At 49.1% G+C, this 21392-nt stretch overlaps 10 protein-coding genes across 10 annotated transcripts; 4 read left to right on the top strand and 6 right to left on the bottom strand.

The window, feature by feature from the left end:
- Window positions 1–560: 560 nt before the first annotated feature.
- On the bottom strand, window positions 561–967 carry N7517_000560 (uncharacterized protein; the record flags this gene model as incomplete). Its single annotated transcript, XM_056718290.1, has 3 exons — window positions 561–660; window positions 717–757; window positions 878–967. The coding sequence occupies 3 exons, from the start codon at window positions 965–967 to the stop codon at window positions 561–563; spliced, it is 231 nt and encodes a 76-aa protein (XP_056582425.1).
- A 1082-nt stretch (window positions 968–2049) lies between these two features.
- On the bottom strand, window positions 2050–2418 carry N7517_000559 (uncharacterized protein; the record flags this gene model as incomplete). Its single annotated transcript, XM_056718289.1, has 3 exons — window positions 2050–2088; window positions 2154–2270; window positions 2329–2418. The coding sequence occupies 3 exons, from the start codon at window positions 2416–2418 to the stop codon at window positions 2050–2052; spliced, it is 246 nt and encodes an 81-aa protein (XP_056582424.1).
- Window positions 2419–3266: 848 nt separating this feature from the next.
- N7517_000558 (uncharacterized protein) lies at window positions 3267–3560 on the top strand (the record flags this gene model as incomplete). The annotated part of the gene is made up of 1 exon (XM_056718288.1): window positions 3267–3560. One exon carries the CDS (start codon window positions 3267–3269, stop codon window positions 3558–3560), a length of 294 nt encoding a protein of 97 aa, XP_056582423.1.
- Window positions 3561–4577: 1017 nt separating this feature from the next.
- On the top strand, window positions 4578–8496 carry N7517_000557 (Survival protein SurE-like phosphatase/nucleotidase; the record flags this gene model as incomplete). The annotated part of the gene is made up of 7 exons (XM_056718287.1): window positions 4578–4643; window positions 4691–4875; window positions 4925–5377; window positions 5432–5753; window positions 6033–6940; window positions 6988–7047; window positions 7218–8496. 7 exons carry the CDS (start codon window positions 4578–4580, stop codon window positions 8494–8496), a joined length of 3273 nt encoding a protein of 1090 aa, XP_056582422.1.
- A 169-nt stretch (window positions 8497–8665) lies between these two features.
- N7517_000556 (DUF453 domain protein) lies at window positions 8666–9880 on the bottom strand (the record flags this gene model as incomplete). Its single annotated transcript, XM_056718286.1, has 1 exon — window positions 8666–9880. One exon carries the CDS (start codon window positions 9878–9880, stop codon window positions 8666–8668), a length of 1215 nt encoding a protein of 404 aa, XP_056582421.1.
- Window positions 9881–10103: 223 nt separating this feature from the next.
- On the bottom strand, window positions 10104–11327 carry N7517_000555 (uncharacterized protein; the record flags this gene model as incomplete). The annotated part of the gene is made up of 3 exons (XM_056718285.1): window positions 10104–10540; window positions 10593–10885; window positions 10936–11327. The coding sequence occupies 3 exons, from the start codon at window positions 11325–11327 to the stop codon at window positions 10104–10106; spliced, it is 1122 nt and encodes a 373-aa protein (XP_056582420.1).
- Window positions 11328–11625: 298 nt separating this feature from the next.
- Window positions 11626–12963, bottom strand: pex14 (putative peroxisomal membrane anchor protein (Pex14); the record flags this gene model as incomplete). The annotated part of the gene is made up of 5 exons (XM_056718284.1): window positions 11626–12357; window positions 12411–12495; window positions 12548–12800; window positions 12855–12861; window positions 12931–12963. The coding sequence occupies 5 exons, from the start codon at window positions 12961–12963 to the stop codon at window positions 11626–11628; spliced, it is 1110 nt and encodes a 369-aa protein (XP_056582419.1).
- Window positions 12964–13336: 373 nt separating this feature from the next.
- Window positions 13337–15593, top strand: N7517_000553 (kinetochore-associated Ndc80 complex subunit NDC80; the record flags this gene model as incomplete). The annotated part of the gene is made up of 2 exons (XM_056718283.1): window positions 13337–13381; window positions 13449–15593. 2 exons carry the CDS (start codon window positions 13337–13339, stop codon window positions 15591–15593), a joined length of 2190 nt encoding a protein of 729 aa, XP_056582418.1.
- An 828-nt stretch (window positions 15594–16421) lies between these two features.
- On the top strand, window positions 16422–17138 carry N7517_000552 (DJ-1/PfpI family protein; the record flags this gene model as incomplete). Its single annotated transcript, XM_056718282.1, has 1 exon — window positions 16422–17138. One exon carries the CDS (start codon window positions 16422–16424, stop codon window positions 17136–17138), a length of 717 nt encoding a protein of 238 aa, XP_056582417.1.
- Window positions 17139–17187: 49 nt separating this feature from the next.
- N7517_000551 (fungal specific transcription factor domain-containing protein) lies at window positions 17188–19130 on the bottom strand (the record flags this gene model as incomplete). Its single annotated transcript, XM_056718281.1, has 4 exons — window positions 17188–17921; window positions 17975–18240; window positions 18298–18486; window positions 18559–19130. Coding segments are annotated over 4 exons (1761 nt in total), but the record flags the coding sequence as incomplete, so codon positions are not given.
- Window positions 19131–21392: the final 2262 nt, after the last annotated feature.

Here is a 21392-nt window from a genome sequence, read left to right as displayed (position 1 = left end):
TTATGCGTAGGTAGCTATACGTACCATTTTTCCTATCTTAGCTGCCGCTGCTTTTACGAGGGCGCTCAGAGTCAGGCTCACTGAGTAAATTTCGGTCCGGGCTCAGTGAGCTGCTCAAGTACATTATGTGAAGCTGTGAGGTCCAATGTGCGCTCAGTGAGTATGATTGGATGCTTATTGATTACTCACTGATTACTCAGATCAAGCACTTAGTCTACGCTCAGTCTATACCCGAAGGAGCACTTTGCCCTACAATATTAGTTATTTTGCGATTACTTTTTAATGGCCCTCACTTCTCACTATGCCCCGATTTCCTAAGGTACGCGATCCTTTAGTCTCATTCCCCCCCCAAAAAAATAACGTACTAAAACACGATGACGCAAAATTGGAAGGCACCGAGCTCATCTATAACGTGGCGATATAGGAGCAAAGTTTTAGGTCAATTACTTTCTATATTCCGGAAGAGAAGCTCAAATTACTAGGGTATAGTAGGTAAAGTTTTGCTTGTCCACATGCACACTGATCCGTGTCTGCCACGTTGATTCGATGGAGCTATCCATTTAGTCTTGCCATGCCAGTCCGGAGTTGAGCCAACACGCTTGCTTCTTTCCACGATAAGCGATCATACCCGTTATCCAGTCTGTGCCGCCGATCCAGGATCTTGGTGAATGATGGGTTAGAAAAGGTAGAGCTGCGCTAACTACCCAGTTACATACCTTTCCACGGCGCGCTCGTTGAAAGCCCGAAGCTTCCCCTTCTACATTATTTCTAACCGGCACTGGCGACTCTTAAAACTGCGTACCAGCTATATATTCGCCTCCATGACCACGAATTAGTCTGCCCTGCGTCCACTGCATCGGACTGTACGGCGGCATACTTTGTGGCGCAAATCCTTGGAGAAGCTGCGGGCCATCATGTCCGCCAAACGTCGAGGTAGCGTGAGCGAGATGTATGGACATGGCGCCATCGCTGGTAACGCGAGAAGGGACAAATTGCTGAGTACCAGGGTAATTATGATGCTCAAACGCTAGTGGCCGATTCAGAGTCCACGATTCTGATAAATAAATCTATACCGAGTGGTGGGCGGGTTGTAGCCATGTTCAACATATCTAAAGTGGCATGAGAGACTGACTGGGTTTGCGTGACCCTACGGCAGCTCGGGAGAGTCGGGAGGCTGTGCCATCGCGGGTAGTAGGCTTCCGAAAGGGTTTATTGCGGGAGTATGTATTGGCGGCACGCACGGCGGACAGCTGCCGCCTTGATAGTATAGGCCCCGAGATAAGAGATCCTAGGAAGCTGCACCTGGATGTATGAACCCCTCGTTTCCTCCCGTGGCCTCAGAAATGGACCTCTTGCGTCTTTGAAGGTGATGTGGTAAAGTATCGTGAGATATGTTGCCGCCGGAGGTCTCTCAACGAGAAGCGACGCAGATTCAGCATCACAGAGTGTTGATAAATGTTCACTCACGTGAGCGGTTACAGCAATATATTCAGAGTTCAAAGGACTCAATTGACTCAACTCAACTACGAGATACTAGGCTACGTATACTCGTTTTATAGACCGCAAGATGGGCCCGAAAAGTCCCTCGTATTCATCCCACTCTTTTAGAGATCTCCTTCGGAGTGGCGACAACACCGTCACTGGGGTGGCAAAGGGAGCTTTTTCATGAGGTTTTACTTGTGTTCCTGAGCCCCCAAACACAGCAACAAGTAGATTAAGCACACTTCATGACCTTGCACCGAGCTGATTGCTGTTAGTATCGGTAGGTGGTCGCCTCTCGACTCCTTGTTTGAAAACTCACCTAGTCGAGTCTTGCCCGATGGCGAGGACAGACGTTGTATTTTGTTGTCTTTGTCGGGGTTATCAGTAAGATTTTCTCGCACTCCTCCGACCACACTTTCGCGAAGGGTTCTCCACAAGTTCTGTAGGTTCGAATGCCGACATAATTTTGCAGTCCTGTGACGTCGTAAATCCTTTCGGTACAGTTGGCCCAGGTAGTAATGTTCAGTCTCACATTCCCAGTACATTCGCCAGAGTTACACATGTCGACTACAGGTAGCGCAGCGAATAGCGTTGGTTAACGTACGACTGTGATGTCATGGATGATATATTTAGACGCTATTCAAAGAAGCGTGGGATGAGAAAACACTTACGTCGGAGTGATGGTAAGGGTGGTTTGGACCAAGTTGAGTACTACTCTCAAAGCCCTTTATAGTGTGTGCAGACGAGGCGCGTTTGATAGCCTTGGGCCCCTCCGCGCTGGCAAAAGACTGATGGACTGACATCAAATTGAACACCGCCACGTCGCAGTCAGTAGATAGGGCGAACACCACTCTTGATATTCGACTCCGTCCGCTCCAGCTGAGGTTCCATTGCACGGCCCTGGTGCAACAGAATGGCACCCGGTTGCCTAGTCATGATTACCGTGGCGCCCGTTGTTGTCTTCCTCGGTCTCTCCGGTTCCTCTCCACCCAGTCGATGAATATTTGAAAGCACAGCTCGGTGATATGAACCAATAGCGAAAATACCACACACGCCCCCTCGGTCGATGCTGCACCTTTCGGCCAACGGTCTGCAGCTGCGAAAGCCATGCCACAATCTGTCACCTATCGAATGGCGAATGGGCTAATAACGGGCTGATGACTAGCATGCATCGCGCAGGTCAGCGAGACTAGCGAGACTAGCGGGAATTATTGAATCACTCGTGATTGTGAAGTTGACGTGATCTCGTGTCCTTGGATGCAGAGCCTCAACTCTTGGGGCTCAAACTGAGGGCGAAGGCATTACGTACATACGGCCAATCATGGTAGACCCGGGGCACCAAGCTAAACTAGGTAATGTTTGTACATGTTGAGATACATCTTTGACCATTCACATTGATCCACTAAGCACCAGAATTTGCCTCGTGCATAGATTAGCTGGCTGAATGCAAGCCATACAAAAACGTTGATAAGTCAAAGTCAGCCGCAAATAAGACTTTCCCTTTAAGATGTGCATTGGCATATTCGTGACCTCGTGTTGCCTTAATTCCAGCTATTATGCACCTCTTCTAAAAGATCCTTGGCACTCGACCAATCGCAATATATTGCCAGGGTAGCCAAAGCTAATGCTGGACAAATCCATTAAATTAAAACGTTGCCAGCGACGTGCTTAAATAGGCCCTTAACCTACTAGGTCTCTCAAAGTGCTGCTTCCTCTTCCAATATCAAAATCCACTCCATTTTTAACTATTCTTTAAGAGTCAAAGCTAAGGCTCGATTACCAAGATGTCACAATGCTTTAGTGACGCGAATGGCCAGTGGTGGATTACGGAGTCCGTATGGCTGACATCCGCCGCCGACATCCTCGCTGCTTCTACAGCAATTCAATCGGGAGAGGCGGGGCCGTACGGGTGCCAAAATCAAAACGGCGTGCTGTCTTATTTTAAAAACCAGACACGACGCGCAACCGATAGCGATGTCATGCAAGCCCTCAGTACGAGGAATCGGGAACAACGAATTCAAATGCTCTTTGGAAGCGAGCAGTCAGATACCACTTTCGATGATATTCTGTCTAGATAAAGCCGCTAGCTTACTATGCGATCGACGAGGGATATCTGTTTATTAGTGCTACTCCCAGGCTATCAGTTGCAGAAATTCAAGGAATTTGAGGGAGTATCCATATTCACTACAACACTTAAAGACGGCTTTGATTCACTGGATCACATGGATTTTGACTTGGCATTGCCCTCCAATTAAGAACATAAGCCCATCATTATTTGGATCTCTGTTTTTCGTTAGGAGAAGATCTGAATCATCTGATATAGTTGGAGATTTCTTTACGCCTTATTCAATGTGGGTTTACAATCTCTACTATTTGTTATATATGCTATCTCAAATTCTATTACAATTTTAAAAATGATACATCAATAATGAGTGAAAAAAGAGGCGCGGATTCATTTATGATAGTAGGAAAATACACCAAAATACGTCAAATATATAGGTAGAACGAGTTGTGAGAGTTACTTAGACGCCTTAGCCATCTAGAGACTATGCCCGTAAAGCATTTTCAATTAACGAAGCACCTTGCGAATAATTTCTTTATATTAGTATACGTACAATTGGCTAGAACAATGTCTTGAATTGGTCGGGATGAAAGAGGGTGCTCATCTCCATCGGTGATATTTCTTGTACACCCATTTCCACACCTTCGCTTTCTAGGATATGAATCCGGCTGATAGTATTTTCCTATAGCTCGGAAGATAATTCTAGTTCAAATTCATCTTCAGTAATGTAGTCAGCAGCAAAATAAATAACGTATGCCCATATAAGCCAGCCGCCCCTAAAACACCATAGTAAATGTGACATGATATCTCAGTAATAGTGGTCTATAACTACTTCTCCTTAAAGTATACTATGTTTTGGGTAATATCTAGCTTCTTTAGGAACTTTTAAGAGTTTTTATAATCTAGACGTTGAGTAGATATGTAGGTTGGCGCGATGGACCCAAAAACATGCCGTAGAGACCTCGGTGCAGATAAGATAACAGGATAAGCCTGAGACAACTTCAAGCTTGTCTCTGCCAACTATTCCCGAAAAATGGCGGACTCGGAATTTGGAGACGAGTCAGAATATGGTCCATCTTCTGTCAGGGATGTCATCATGGTGGGTATATTGATGCAAGTTTCTCAATTGTAGCTGACGCAAGACAGGATGCGGTCCTCACGCCGTTCCGCGCGCTGGTATCCAAGTCTGCCTTACGGCTATACCTGAATACGCTGCTGTTCATGGGCGCCGCAGCGCTCCTAATTGGTATCTCTGCAATTGCCTACGGGGTCTTCTATTTCAAATTCATCCCCACGGTCGGACTACAGCGCGAAGTCCATCTACAATTCGGGTACGATAGCATTCCCCGCAACCAGACAGCTCAACTAACATGTGCACAGCAATGGCAACCCCTGGGGCACAGCAAACTTCGACTCGGAATTCGTGGCTTTCCAACCTTACGATGTATCCGTGACGCTCGAGCTTCCACGCACACCCTCAAATCTCGATACAGGCAACTTCATGCTCGACCTCACCCTCTTTTCCTCCCGCCCGGCCTCGTCCCTCCTACCCGGTCTGAATAACACCCCGATATCACAGGCCCGCCGTCCTGCTATCATGACTTATGCTTCGCCGCTGGTGGATGTTGCCCGGAGAGCGGCACGTATGCCGCTTTATGTTGTTGGCTGGCGCCGGGAGTCGGAGACGTTGGAGGTACCGATGATGGAACAGCTTGAGTTTACGAAGGGGGGCCAGAACTTGCCGCAGAGTCTGCGACTGGAAATTCAAAGTGACTCGAAGATGCAGGTTTATACCGCTCAAGTGGAATTCCGGGCTAGGCTTACGGGGCTTAGGTAGGTCTTGTTGGGGATTGGGATGTTTTTGAGATGTGGCTAATATATCGGTAGATGGCTTATGTGGCGCTGGAAGATTACTTCTTTTGTTGTTTTCAGCACTCTGTTCTGGTCTGTCTCTATGCTCTCTGCTGGCTTGACGTGGCTGGCGATGACTTGGATTTGGGAGACTATGCCTAAGAATGAGATCAAGGAGGAGCCGGAAGAGCCTATCAAAGAAGAGTCCGAGGACGGAGATACTTCTGAATCTACCGAGGTCAAAAAGGAGGAGCAGGAGGAGCAGGAGGAACAGGAAAGGATATTGCTTTCTAACTACCCGGCTGAGGGTGATGAAGCCGGTACAGGCTCTGGACTAGAAAGCGCAGAAGCACGTGGAGTACAGAGACGACGGAGTCATTTGACACAAGCATATTGAAGTTATTTCTAGCTAGTTATATTACATGTAATATCCTTATGTATATGTTATACAGTATATCCTTATAGTATCCTTATAGTATAGCGAGTATAGCGTGACATGTGGATCTGGGCCGATTGCGACAACGCAAAGCGGGGGGGAACTTTCTTCCCCTCCATTCTTCACATTTCAACCAACAATGCATATCCTGGTAAGTAAGGTATAGTTCATGTATTAATCTAGAGGCTCATCTCTGTCTAGGTCACCAACGACGACGGTCCTCCGTCAAATCAGTCATCGCCGTACGTGCATTCGCTCGTCCAATCGCTCCAGTCCGCCGGCCACACGGTATCGGTTATTCTCCCGCACCAGCAGCGATCATGGATCGGTAAAGCCCACATCGTAGGCGCATCCGTCAAACCTACCTATTTTCGGCCCGGCACGCTTCACCAAGAAGACGGGACAACACATCATCTGCCCCGAGGTAGTGATGGTGAACCCGACGAAGGTGAAGGTGATGAATGGGTTTTGATCGACTCGACCCCCGCAAGCTGTGTCCAGATCGGTCTATATCACTACTTCAAAGAACGGGGCCCTGTTGATGTCATCGTGTCCGGTCCGAACTATGGCCGCAACACAACCGCTCTGTTCGCATTGTCGAGTGGAACTATTGGCGCAGCGTTGGAAGGTGCCTGCTGTGGGACGCGTTCAATCGCTCTGTCGTATGCTTTCAGCTCTCGCAACCATGACCCTGTTATTATCGCAGAGGCCTCGGGACATTCGGTCAAGTTGATTGAACATCTTTGCGCGAACTGGGCAGATGGCGTGCACCTCTATAGCGTTAATGTTCCCCTCGAACCCGGCGTTAGTGAGAACAAGGTCTTATATACCGATATGCTGCAGAATCAGTGGACCGGGAGTTGCTTCCAGGCCGTCGACCCCACATCGGCGGAGGACCCTGATTTGCAAGAACAGCTGCTGCGCGACCAAGGCGAGGTGGCAGGAGATAAACCGGATCAGACTGTCGGTGCCAGCGAGAAGTCATCCATTGGACCCCGAATTCAGCACAAGCATTTCAAGTGGGCGCCGAGCTTCCAGGATGTTTACCGAAGCGTGGAGGAAAGTGAACCTGGCAACGATGGCTGGACCGTTAAGGAGCAAATGACTAGGTTTGTCCACCGCCCTTTTACTTATGAACATCGACTGACTTTTACAGCGTAACGCCTCTCAAGGCCAATTTCATGCCCGCGCCCAGTCTTTCGGGGGAAATTAAGCTGTGAGTGACGACTTTGACGTGATGGGGGCCATGGTATGGAGGGTTCTATCCGAAATCTACATGTTGCAGGCACTCTAGATATCTGGCTTAGTTGTTAGATACCATGTCCCCTCCCCTTTGATCTGCTTTTCTTGTATTGGCGCCCATTCTGATAGACGGAGATCTTGTAGATCGGCTAACCAACCCTCGTTGTATTCCTTTGTCGACTGCGATGACTCCTACGTGCAAGAGATGGTTGACCGGGCATTGACCCGTCGCCTGGGAAGTGCCTCCAAGCGTGTGTCTTCCTTGTCTGAACTACCAGACTCTTCCGCGCCGCTTTTCCAGTACCGCGAATACGAGCGTCTCGACTTCGAGCATATCATGTCCAGGCCCTCGACATCTCTTTCGAGCGCATACATTATCCGGAAAGCTTTGATTCGCAAGCACTATCTCTCAAATACAGTGGCAAATTGGATCTCAAAGCACCCGGATAGCATCCTACGACACCATTTCAAGCCCGCATTCGACTTCGAACTCGACTATGCCGAGTTCCTTGACGACGCCTTGCTAGAAGCATACGAGCTAAACGACAGTCTAGCCAAAAACGAAGAGCGACCCGACTCCGAAAAGGAATGGTGGATCCTCAAGCCCGGCATGAGCGATCGAGGCCAGGGAATCCGCATCTTCAACAGCGAAGACCAGCTACGCGAAATCTTCGAGGAGTGGGAAGAAGACTCAGACGATGAAAGCGGATCTGAGACACACACCGACGACGCGGAAGGCAATGTCGGCGCCGCCCTGGACACAGGCATCGTCACTTCACAGCTCCGCCACTTCCTCGCACAACCCTACATCGACCCTCCCCTCCTTCTCCCATCGTCCTCGAACCGTAAATTCCATATCCGCACCTATGTGCTCGCCTCGGGCTCGCTCAAAGTCTACGTCTTCAAGGAGATGCTCGCACTATTTGCTGCTAAGACCTACTGCGCCCCGCACGAAGAGGACGACGTCGCCGACCTCGCGCGCCATCTGACCAACACCTGTTTCCAGGAAGGCGGTAGCTCGAACAAAGAGAGTGTACGTCGCTTCTGGGACCTCGATCATCATGTCCCCGGTCTCAGTGCAGACTGGAAGGAGAAGATCTTTGAGCAGATCTGCTCGGTGACGGGTGAGGTGTTTGAGGCTGCGGCTCGGGGTATGATGGTTCATTTCCAGACTCTGCCTAATGCGTTTGAGTTGTTTGGTGTTGATTTCCTCGTTGATGCTAATGGGGAGGTGTGGCTGCTGGAGCTCAACGCATACCCGGATTTCGCGCAGACTGGTGAGGATCTGAAGGAGGCTGTTGTTGGGCGCTTGTTTGAGGAGGTGGTTGATGTTGCTGTTAAGCCGTTCTTTGGACTTGGTGACGGCGCTGGTACTGATGATATGAAGCTTGTTGCTGATATTGATCTCGGAAGACATGCTTAGAGATGTGGTTAGAATAGATATAGATATACCACTTGGGATGTACAAGAATAAAAGTTTTGATTTGGATATTTCATCCACTTATGTTTTTTCTCTTCATAGTGTTTGTTCTACCCAGTTATCTATGTAGTCTTCTGCTAATTTATATTGTACAATCAAACACTTCGCCTGCTCAGTTGTCATTCTTCCAAAAAATACGCCCCTCAAACAAACGACGCGCTGTCCGAAAGACCGTGGCAGAAGTCAACGCTCCATCTACATCGAAATTGGCACCAACCAACAGATTCCCACTGGCATGACCAATAGTAATCCCAGCACCATCGACAGGATCCTCATCCACAACTCCAGACACTGTACTCTGCGGCACACGAGCAGCAGCAGCAAGAGCCAAAGCAACAGTAATCGGGACTGCCTTATGCGGTTGTCCAACAGAAAGGGCACGAGCCAAAAGATCAACATCAGCAGACGTCTGTCTCTGCTCGATATCCCTGGAATCGGTAGTCGAAGGCGTAGCCACGACACAGATCTTAGGCACACTACCAGGCACATCCCCAGTCTCATCCGCAATACCCATCTTAACACCCGCCTGCCGACGAATAGAGTCCAAGCGCAGCAGCAAATCGGGATGCGCAGTGATCTCATCAGGAGTCAAATTCCCACTCACACCGAGATCAAGCGCCTGCACAAAGACACACGGGTTCCCGACGTCGATGCAGGTAGCCCTGATTCCATCAAAGATATCGATGACATTACCGGTAGGCAGGAGTTTCCCCGTAACCGAGCCGGCGGGGTTGATAAAGTCTAGCTGGACACGGGCAGCAGTACCAGCGACACCGTCTATAGCGAAGTCACCGCTGGCGGCAGCTTCGCCGTCAACAACGGGGAAGGAGGAATGGATGATCTTTCCTGTGTTGGTGTTGTGGATGCGTACCGAGGCTAAATCCGGGTGTGGATTCTGTAAGGGGAAGACATGTGCATCGACGGCGAAGGGACCGACGGCGGAACTCATGTTCCCGCAATTACTGGAATAGTCGACGTCGGTGTTCTTGATGCCGAGGGAGATGAAGGTGTAATCGATGTCGGCTTCGTCGTGTGTCGAGGCGCCTACTACGCACACCTTCGAGAGGCTGGAGATCCCACCCCCTAATCCGTCTAGTTGTCGGCCATGGGGATCTGGACTGCCGATTACACTGCGGAATATGGGAGCCCAGTCTTTTTTGTTTGTGGGTAGGTCTTGTTGTTTGAAGAAGACGGCGCGTGAGGTGCCGCCGCGGTAGTATGCTGCTGGTAGGGAGTGTTGTTTTTTGGTTTGGAGATATCGCCGGCTACCGGGTGCTAATTGGGTTGATGTTGACCGGCATGGTAGACGAGATAGTTGTGTAAACATGGTTTCTAGTAACCTGGGCATTTTTTGGGGAAGATTATATCCATGGATATGGTCTAAATACCTCGGAGTCACTCCGATGGCGGTGTCGGACCGTTTCATTGGAGCAGAGGAGCCAACTGGCAGAGTATATAGGATGTAGATCGTATCTATATTATTGTTTTATGGATGTAAAAGTGAAGAATACAGGATATTCAGAGGACGAACACCCTGACCTTTTTAATATTCAGCCAAATCGCTGCTTCGCCAGAGCCTGCAAGAAGCCCATAGTCTCTTGCTCCTTCTGTCGATATGCCTGTGCACGTTCTTCTCGCTCAGCTGTACGCGCACGAAGAATCTCCTCTCTCCGGATCTCACGATCGTTCTTCTTACGCTGGTCTTTCTCCTTCTCCCGTTTCAAGGCAGAAAACTCATTACCACCGCCCATTAAATCTTCATCACGAGCTGCTTCGGGCGAACCACCGCGCGCAGAATCCGCGAATGCACGGTTGCTCGAAGCAACTTCTCGCTTCTTCTCGAGCTGTCTCTCTCGTGTGCCTGCCTCAGCTCGCGGCGCAATCTCGTCTTCGAGTTGGCGCAATGCAGATTTATGCGAACGAATTTCAGCGCGGTACTGATCGCGTGATTCACCGCGGGCAGCCATGGCATCTTCAATAGCAGATTCTAGAGGAGGGTCAGCACTCTGATCATATTTGGGGGAAATAGAAAAACGTACCTCTTTTGAGCTCAAGATCTTGCATAGTTGGGATTGCAGGGCCCGCTTGTGCGCCGCCTCTCCCTGAACCAGGTTGTGGCAGACTAGGCCCGTACTCGTCGTCCTCATCATCGTCGTCGTTGTCGTCTATTGGCGGGTTTTGTGGGGCTTTAGCAGCCGCTCGTTCGCCCTGTGTATAATCAGGCGATTCGCGTCCGCCTCTTACTCCGGCTTCCGGTTCTTGTTCTGCATTCTTGCGTGCCTTGTCGAGTGTAACGGGATCATACCATCCCTCGGCGAGCTCTCCACGGTTCCTGAGAGGTCAGTAATTATCGCATCAAGCAAAGAACACCCTCAGACCTACCATTTTTGCATAAAGCTCTTCCACCGCCCTTTCACTTCATCTTCACTCAAGTCTTCAATATGTTTTCCTTTCTGAATATCCAAATACATGCCAAACATGGGCTCGTAGGCCTTCAGGTCGCGCCCTGAGAGCTCGCGCGCTTGGTAAGGGAGCACGACTGGTTTCACTGGGGCACCTCTGTGTCGTCGCTCGTGGTGTCCACGGTCTTTATCTTCGTCACGGCGGTGGTGACGGTCTGATCGGTGTCTGTCTGATCGGTGCGGAGAGCGCGAGCGCGAGCTCTCTCGGGGCCGGTGGCGGTGGGAATGGCCGTGGCGGCTGCGGTGATGGCGGCTTGAGGTTTGCGCAGACGGAGAGGCAGCTCGGTGCGATGAGCGAGTTGGTGAAGGCATTTTGGCTGATTCCTTTGTAGTTGAGAGGTTCTGGAAAGCCTGAAGGAGTTTGTCTTCTGGGATGATAAGGAAGGCAGGTCGGCTTATCGGTTCCGCCATCTGATTTCCAGATTTTCCCCGGGTTGTCGATTCCAACGAATTCATCATCTCAATTTTCTTGATTTCGACTATAAAGTTACATAGAAAGGACTCAATATTACGGGGCAAGTACTTTATCCAAAAAATATATTCATAGTAGCAAATACATCTAGGCGAAGAGGTATACAACATTCAATAATTCAGCAAACCCAAATCAATTTTAGCTGGAAGGAGCGCTCTGCTCCAGGCTAGGGCTGGCGGTAGTTTCAGCAGGGGTGGCAGGTGCACTGGACTGCGAATTGGCCTTAGACCGGTTGGCCGCGGCCATTTGCCATGCTGGGATGGAGGCAGACCGACCAAGCTGCGAGAGGGGGTTGGGGCTCTGGCTTGTGCTCGCTGGAGTAGCGGCTTGGGTCGGCTCCTGTTCGGCAGGAGTTACAGTAGCAGCCAAATTGTTGGTGGCGGCAGGGGCAGTGGGAGTGGCGGGGGTCTCTTCCGGAGCCGGACGAGGAGTACTGGGGACGGGAGTAGATCCCAGTGTCCTGCCAGCAACAGGGGTAGCTCCACCACCACCAAGTCGGTTGCCCAGCAAGGTCTTCAAGCTCTTAAGCTCAGTTCCGAGCTCCTTTAGTCTGTTCTCATTGCCTTCCCGGGCACCTTCAAGAGCCTTGGGAATGGCATCCTTCAACGACTTCACCTCGTCGCTAATGCGACGAGTCTCATCATCTCTTCGACGGGATGAGTTCTTGAGATCAGCAACAAGATTCTCCACGTCCTTGAGAGCACCATCCAAGCGCTCGGTACGGGCTTCCTCGGCGGTCTTCAATGCAGCGGTGTCGGTCGATAGTTGTTCGATCAGAGTAAATGCACGTGAGAACTGCTCATCGATGTTTTCTTTATCTTGTTCCAGCTGGGGAGGCGTCGGTGGGGCGATCAAAGGTGCGATATAACGCTGGATGGATTGATCAGCGCCATCGGTTTTGAGGGGGGCCACTGGATACATACCTTGGTGACAGTATACAACCCGTAACCAACTCCACCCACTACTGTTGCCATAATAAACCAGTCACGCCAATCTCTCTTGGGTGGCCTTTTCATGTGATTAGTCTCAAAACCATGCGACGATCGATAGATAAACGTACTCAGGAGGCGGCTGCCATTGATTATATGGAGGATAACCATATCCTTGAGGCGGCTGTGGTTGCCGGTAAGGAACTGGCTGTGAAGAGTAGCTAGGTGCTGGGGATGCTGAAGCTGTAGCTGCGGCCGCAGCAGACGGGTCTTCGCCGACTCGCGATAAGGCAATGTCCACTTCCTCTTGAGTCAAGTTCTTGGATTGAAGAAATGAGACCCTTTTTTCAATGGGCGAAGATGCAACCGATGGGTCCTGAAGGACTAGATAAAGTCAGCGATCATCACACATCAAGTTGTGTGTCTCGTAGTGCATACAGGTAATCTAGCGGACATGAGTTAGCGGTAGCCCCGAAAGCGGATGATAGAGACATTATGTCAATAGACAACTTACAGCTGAGGCAATTAGCTCCTCGCGTGGAGCCATTATGATGGATGTGGACTGCCAGTGAAGTGCAGGAGAGATGAATTGGGGAGAGAAGATGCGACGCTCACATCGGCAATTGCCATTTGGACCTCGGAACTCGCGCCAACGCCAAGACTTCCCCAGACCGGGAGTCTCGTGATTATCGGCCAAACTGTTTTTCCTTTTGGAGTACACCGCCTACCTCATTTGAAAGTGGCACGCATTTGTTTACATCGCCGCCTCGTGGCTGCCAAACAACAGATCAAACCCCTCCACTCGGATTTTGTGGTGCCAACCCACTTGGACGTTGAATCTTTGTCAATAACCAACCATATCCGAAAGTTGTTAAAAGAATCGCACTGTCTATCGCCGCCTGCGCGGCTTGTTTATCACCATGTCGCAAGATACTGGGCTTTTCAGTATTAAGCGCCCCCGAGAAGTATAGTTCCCTCCTATTCAGCGCAAGGCTTGAGGCTAATGTATATTGCGATCAAGACTCTCGGAAGTGTGCAAAATTTCTCTGCCATCCCCCAACCGCAGTCGGCACTGAAGCGCGCAAGCTCTATCGGATTCCAAAACCCCCGTTTAGCTCTCAGAACCACCGAACTTCCTTGATGGGCTCCACTGGTCGCCCGCAGCAGCCCAACTTTACGCGCATGTCAATTGGTGGACCATATGGCGCTGATGCCGGTCTTTCGTCTGTTCGCCGGTCAGTGTCTAGTAACATGTTCACTGGGGCCAGTGCCAGTCGGCAGAGCTACGCGCCAGGGTCTCTTTCCTCCAATCCCGCCCCTCCTCAGAACCCACAGCGCAGAAGCAGTGTATTTTCACGGCCATCAACTGGTGGAGGGCCGATGGGACATCAATCATTCTTCACGCAGGTTCCCACCGTGGCTGGTGTTCCTAGAGATCCGCGCCCTCTCAGAGACCGAGCTTTCCAGGCACGAATTGGCCAGGAACTGTTGGAGTATTTGACTATTCATGGGTTCGAGTTGGAGATGAAACATTCCTTGGGGCAGAACACTCTTCGCTCGCCCACCCAAAAGGATTTCAACTTTATCTTCCAGTGGCTCTACCATCGGATCGATCCAGGGTACAAGTTCCAAAAAGCAATGGACTCCGAAGTACCCCCAATCCTGAAACAGCTAAGGTACCCGTATGAGAAGGGCATTACCAAGTCGCAAATCGCAGCCGTTGGTGGCCAGAACTGGTCAACATTCCTCGGAATGCTACATTGGTTGATGCAATTGGCACAGATGATGGATCGCTACCAGTCCGGCGAGTATGATGATGCCTGCGCTGAGGCGGGTGTCGATGTCACCGGTGATCGCATTATCTTCCGCTTCCTCACTCAAGCCTACCATGATTGGCTGCAGGGTGGTGAGGACGAGGATGATGACACCGCGGAGAAGCGGTTGATCCCGCACGTTGAAAGCATGTCGCGAGAATTCGCTCATGGCAACGAGCGGTACGTGCAGGAAATGGAGGCACTAGAGGTGGAGAACCGGGCTCTTCGTGACCAAATCGAGGAAGTGGAGAAGAGTGCTCCTGACATCGCGAAGTTGGATAAACATTTCCGCATCTTGGAGGATGACAAGAGGAAATTTGAGGATTATAACCAGAACGTCAAAGGCAAAATTGATAAATACGAGACTCGCATCAAATTCCTCGACGCGGAGATCCAAAAAACCGATGCCGATCTCCAGGCCACTGAATCTGAGCGTTCCGATCTCCAGGCAAGTGTTGATCGCCAAGGCATCACTATCCAGGATATCGACCGCATGAACTCGGAGCGAGAACGTCTGCAGAAGAATCTCGAAGATACCGTGGCTCGCCTAGAAGAGGCCCACGCCCGTGTCATGGAGAAGGAAGCGGAAGCCAGCCAGAAACTGGAAGATCTGGAACAGATTGTGAAAGCTTACAATACTCTTGGCTATCAAACTAGCTTGATTCCCGCGGCTGCCGAGAACGCCAAGGGCCAAGACTATGAGCTCAGTCTGAATATTAATGAGAGCAATTTCTCCGCGAGCCAGATTGGTGGCGCTCCCAACCGAATTTCTCCCGAGGGGGATCGCCTACTGGCGGAGCCTTTCACTGGCTACCACCCGGCGCATTTGCTCAGTCTGGATCTACGGGGCTCTGTCCGAAACAGCCTGCAAGCACTCCGGAAAGAGATCAACGAACGACGGAAGCAAGGGATCGATGACGACCTTGACCGTCGCAATCTACTCGATAACATCAAAGAGGCAATGGACGAGAAACGAAGCGAGGTCGAGGCCTTGGAGCATCGACGCCGGGCAGCAGAGGAAGAGTTTGAACGAACCAAGGAAATCACCACCACTCAGAAGCTTGCCTCCGATGCCCAAATCGAGAAGATGGAGAAGGAGTTGGCGAAGATGCGCGCTACGCTCAGTGACAGTGTACAATTGATGGAGCAGCGCGAGATGAACACCAATATCGAATATGAACAGCTGACGCTTCGGGCAAATGCTCTCCGAGAGGAGTTGCACACCAACGTCGAAACAATGCTTAATGACGTGATTCGCTTCAAAGTACATGTTCAAAAAGGTCTCGAGGACTACGAGAGCTTTGTTGTTGACGAAGTGGAACAAGAGCTTGGAGGCGAAGAAATTCTCGAAGAGGAGCTTTGAAGTTAGTCTTGTCACGATTTGACGATTTGTTCCATTTAATTGTGTTGGTTTCATGTACAATACCCCCCGGACCAGTTCAGGCTTTTGGCGAAAAGGACGCGCAATGCACATATTGTTTTATATTCTATAATCTAGTACATTTAATAATGGTAGGATCAATACTGTGATCTATCACCACCTCTATGCGAGTAGCTTGAAATTAATTCAGGCCAAAATCATTCATATCCAGCATTCATTGACTGTGCGACAATTATCTCACTCTATTGCGAGAAAGGGGGCAAAGAAAACAGCGGACTGGTTAGGCATCGGACCTACGTAGACATACAATGATCAATTCCGTCGTACTTGAGGATATTGATGCTACGGGGTATGGCGTATAATTACATTAAGAATATGCAATATGCAGACCTGCAAAAATCACCAAAGTGTCCTTCACATTTAAAGGTATTAACCCACATATATATGTCTCTTTACTGGATTTTAGGCCGCGGCTTGCCCTATTGGGATGCCACTTTAGCCCTAGTCTTGATTGGAGACTGAGGAACGGCACGTTGACGGGATACAATCTCCCCATAGTCAAGGAATTCTAAAAGCTCTAGAGTCTTCCAATATAGAATTCAAATTGAATCACGGAGATGGTTCATGAGTTTACCCTTGCCCGTGCTAGGATTATCACGGAGGACGGAGCCCTTTGAACAGCCCGCGCCGTGATTATGTGATACTTCAGAACATGACAGCCCTAAGTATTTAAGCAGCAAAAACAACCTGGGCAATTCTATTTTCTATAAACAACACAAACTTCTTCCATCCTTCGAAACTCCTGCCGAAATGGCTCCCATCCAAGTTGGCGCTCTACTCTTCCATTACCAAACAATCGACGTGATCGGACCATGCGATCTGCTCAATTCCGCGGGCAAAATGCTCATTCAGGATATCAGTCAATACACGCCCGTGGATCCGAAACTTCTAGCAAAGGCGCCCGAATTCGTCTTCCACCATATCGGCGAGACCCTGGAGCCGGTGCATATGCCTACGAGCTTTGTAACAATGATGCCTACGGTGACTGCAGATGACGTCCCCGAGTTAGACATTCTCATCGTGGGTGGGGATAGTCCTGCGAGCAGCAATCTTCCTCCGAAATTGCAAGATCTTATTCGTCGCCATGTTGCCTCTGGAAAGCTACTGTTCACGACCTGCACCGGCGCTGCGGTTGTTGCTGCCACCGGTGTTCTGGATGGTAGGAGGGCTACAGTCAATAACCTCGAGTACAATTGGATTAAGGAGAAATATCCAAATGTCAAGTGGACAAAGGAGAAGAAGTGGATTATTGATAGTAATATTTGGACTGGGAGTGGTGCTGTGGCAGGGATGGATATGGTTGCCCATTGGATCAAAGAGAATTTTGGGCTGGATGTTCTTATTCAGGCGGCATTGTCGCTTGATTATGAACCCCGGGATGTTGATGGTCTTTTCAATGTGCTACCTCAGCGATACGATTCGACCGGAAAGAAGATTTCCACCCATGTATTTCCCGACGAGATCTGATTGTTATGTTGAAGCTGCAGTTTGGGGTTGAGGGAGCATGAGTAACTTGTCAAGTCTCTACAGATGATGAACCTGTCATAGAAAACGTATCCATAAACAGAAGATCGCCCCAAAGCTTCTCGTCTTCTATCTTTTGGACTTCCGTAGCAATGGCGCTTTGTAGTGTGGGCTGATCCGGAGCCTGGGCGATGTGTTTCGAATACCGCAACGCAGGGCAGCGGTGCAGCCGTTGAGCAGATGAAGCTGTGTGTTTTGATGCCCCAAACTCGTGATGCGCACGGTGACTATCAACCTGCGCAATATTCTCTTTTGCTAATGCATAGGAATTTTTCACACTTCCTATAATCTCAGGCAGCATTGAAAAGAGGCTCTTGGTGGGTATTTGCCTATCTGGCGGATTAATAGCCTGTAGGTGAGACAACAATGTATCAAGGTATTCCTGCAGATCCACAGATTGATGTGCAATCTCCCTGTTCCATTCAGGTACTTCTGACAGTCCCACAGACAATCTGTATAGCACAAATACCGCTAAAATAAGCTGATACCACGCAGAAAATGGCAAGCTAGTATGCTCTGCAGCGGGAATGGCGAGGAACAAATCGAGATACTCCTTAGTAGAGCTGACGCATTTGACTAAGTTCCTGATGACCATTGAAGGTGTAGATAATATGGTCGAATCTTCCCGTGCCTTTGGGGCCGGTGGCCGTCTCCGCCCGTAGCAATCTACCAAGCCCATTTCTTGAATCCGGATCTTGACGGCATGATAGCCGTTGATCAGCAATACTAGGTAATTTCAATCAGTTAAATGGGAAGCCAAGAGCTTGGTAGGGCCCTACCCGTGTTTTGAAGCTCTGTGGATAGAGCCAACCACCATTCTTCTAACCGTGTCGCGAATCGTTCAGCATGGATGCACAGCCGAGTTCCATGAATGCCTTCGGACCGGTAAGTCTCGCAGACTTCCTCGGTAAACTGTAGCAATTTCGACACTGGGTATATCATGAAGTCTGTGTCGAATTCTGGCTGTTTTTGGATCATCATCGCGCATCGAAGCATGGCATCGTGAAATTGAAGATTGTTGGGCTTTCCCGAAGACATTGATATTCTATCCAAATCAGCTCAAGCCAGTTGGCGCATATCCGGATGGGGAACACCATCTTACGTGCTAGACATGTAATAGCAGCCTAGACAAGCACGACATGCTTCCCGGATATAGGCATCACCCAGCTCGGTTCGCTGCTCAAGTAAGTCGGCAACCTCTTGATCAAGGTGAAGGTCGACGACCATACTGATTGCAATTTGTAAATACTGGTAGGCTTGCTGACTTCCTGGAACAAAGTTGAAATGGAACCTGATATTGGTCAGCTTGCCGGTGCCTCCGATGCCGTTAAAATAGAAAACAGTGTGGAAACTGAGATCTTACCAGGCAAGGTGGACAAGTAATCCCTGGAGCAGATCTAGATCTTTCTCGCCAGCTATGATAACCCGCTGACTGAAAGATTCTTTAAATCGTCTGATCAGAGCATCTTGAAGGTGACAGTATTTTGAGGAGGCAGCAGCAGCGACTGCAAGCAATAGGAAAGGGCGATCTTCAGCCATCAACGCAGCAGTCCAGTTATCTGAGAGTCGCACAAATGGGAAGTAGGACGTCATAGCGCGGAACCTGTCTAGAATATGCTCGAGGACGATAGGACTAAGTCCCAAGTCGGTGATCCACGCGGCGTCCATTGTAGTGGATACGTCCCAAGAGTTTCCTAGGGTATTTTCGGTATTCTGGGTTTCGCTCGACCCTAGGCTTTCGTCCAATTCAGGACCAGCCAGACACCCTTGGCTCATCCATTCAGCTGTTGGATGTGGACTGTCGCTGAAATATTCAGGAATTGAAGCTAGTCCATAACCCGGATTAACGGGGAGTTCGACTCCACTAAGGGGTGCGCTAGAGCGCGACAGAAGACCGATGATATTGGTGAGCTTGGACTCAAGATCGGCCAGTCTCCTTCATTCCCTCGCTGTTAGCAAACGTGACCTCTTGACTGGAGCGCCCTCCACCGTCACGTACGGTTTCGCTTGTGAAACTCGAGCTCGCTGTCTCGGCGCCGAAGTTACGCATTGAGAGTTTGATCTGGCACATCTACTTGAATTAGCTAGAGGGGGAAGTATACAAGGACGGGACGCCCACTTGGTACAAGTCTGTCCTTCCTTGGGTCGAATACATTTGACCTTGAGGACACGGCATTTTTCGCATGCTGGTGTCGCTTTCTTCGGCTGACAAAGGTCCGTTGAGTTTGCGTTATCCATAGTCACATATATACTGATCTCAATGTTATAGGTTCAAAAAATGATGGGCTGCGCTAATATAATTTGACTGCATTCCAGCTGACAAATCGGGTGAACACTAAAACAGAAAGGGAAAAGCCATCTTACGCCTACGCAGCGGTATATGCGCCAACTGCCAAAACCCTATGTTGATGCCTTGATGCCTAGTTTTGGCCTGGCGGCCTGAATTAAAGACAGGCAGAAGAATTAAAATACCTGAATTACCAAGGCGGTGTAATAAGCGGTCAATAACCAGATTAAATTAGGCATTAAGGCATCAAATCTATAACTGTTAACCTAAAAATGGGGTTTTGGCAGTTGGCGCCTATACCTCTGGGTATTACGCCTAAAATCCAATGTGTATTGTTATCTTTACCTTGAACTTGTCTATCTCATATATATTCATTGGCCTCTTACCTTCGATAGGTTAGAACACTAGCCGATATAATAAGCGAGAAAAAGAAAAAGAAAATATTACTTCATGTTTGAGCAAGATGTCAAGATACATATATATGTGCTGCAACCATGCTAGCTAACAATTGCTTTAGAGAACCCTAATAGTAGAGTCCTGTTGATGTTATACCCCCCCCATAGGTGAGACTTGGTACATCATTTTGTCACTCCCAAACCCCATTTTAACAACCTTGGTAGACCATTGTTTCATTTAGCCATGTGTACCGCACGAGGCTGTGTTTCCTGATGCCTGTGTACTTTTAACCCCGTTGGCTGAGTAACCTCGAGGTTCTAGATCAACCATTATAATTCTCGAGGGGTTCGCATGGATGTATCCATGGATAGGACTCAAGTATGCTTATTCACACCATAGGAAACCTAGGGCCTAGGTTTCCTGGACTAACCACCACACTCGCCTAGCCTGGCATACCCTGAATTGTTTATTTCTTTTGCACATCTTTTCCACTCTCAACATGGATATGTATGGAACAACCGCAGAGGATATGGAGTGGAGAGATTACTGCTCAACCCTGACGAAGAATCACTCAAGCCAAAATACGGGGAATAGTGAAAGAGGAACTAGGTAAAGGAAACCCTAAAGGAAACCCCCAATAGTATGCAGTCTTAGTGATGTTATCTCTCGGTTATATTTCCACTAAGATTTTGAAGTTAAAAATGTCATCCTACCCTGTACATAGACTATATAGGTAGGTGTGGCTAACTTGCCCAATTTCTTTCGCGTATAAGCTTTGACTGTAAGCCACCGGTATATAGCATTCGAAAGTGGCTAAATCAAGACTTTGGCAAGATCTCAATGTCAGTTTATCGAAGGATTGAGGCGTTGTCCCCACAGTAGTTTGCCATATAGTGTTCTATAAAAAGCCAGGGCCCAGAATACTTCAGTGTTGTTCTAGACACATATATGTTTTACTACGTCACAACCAAAAATTCCCATACGATAAAATAAAGTGGAAATCGATTCCACATTCTATAATTTATCTTCTACAATAATATTATCCATGGATATGTTGTACTTCCGATTCTAAAATGTTCCGGGCTTGGCGTGGTATGCCGTCTTCAGGGCTCCACCAATCTCCATTTAGGACACACCTCCATCAAATGCCCAAGTGATCGACAGGAATGTGTAAACCAGGTGGAGAACTGTCATTCGCCCGTTTTATCCGTCTTTCTTGTCTGAAACAACTTGCTCCGCACAATATACGGCGAGTCCGTCGACCATCTGGATGTGCCATAAGTTCCTGGTTCCACTGCAATATACCATACTCCGAGTGATAGGGCTATTTCCCCATCCATGAAGATCGTTCCTGCTTAAAATCCTTTCGCCACGGCATGGGAATTGCCCCCCTGCAGATCCAATTCCTCTCATGGAATACATTGGTTTCGACGGTCTTTCGACGGTCTTTTTCACGGCTCGATCCATCATTTTGACTCTCGATGATGAAACACTGGGTATATAACCAGCTAGAA

The sequence above is a fragment of the Penicillium concentricum genome, assembly GCF_028827145.1.
Source record: "Penicillium concentricum strain IBT 3081 chromosome Unknown utg000001l_segment0_segment0, whole genome shotgun sequence".
Lineage (NCBI taxonomy): Eukaryota > Fungi > Ascomycota > Eurotiomycetes > Eurotiales > Aspergillaceae > Penicillium > Penicillium concentricum.
The sequence above is the reverse complement of the archived record's forward strand: the minus strand, read 5'-3'. Positions and strand labels throughout refer to the sequence as shown.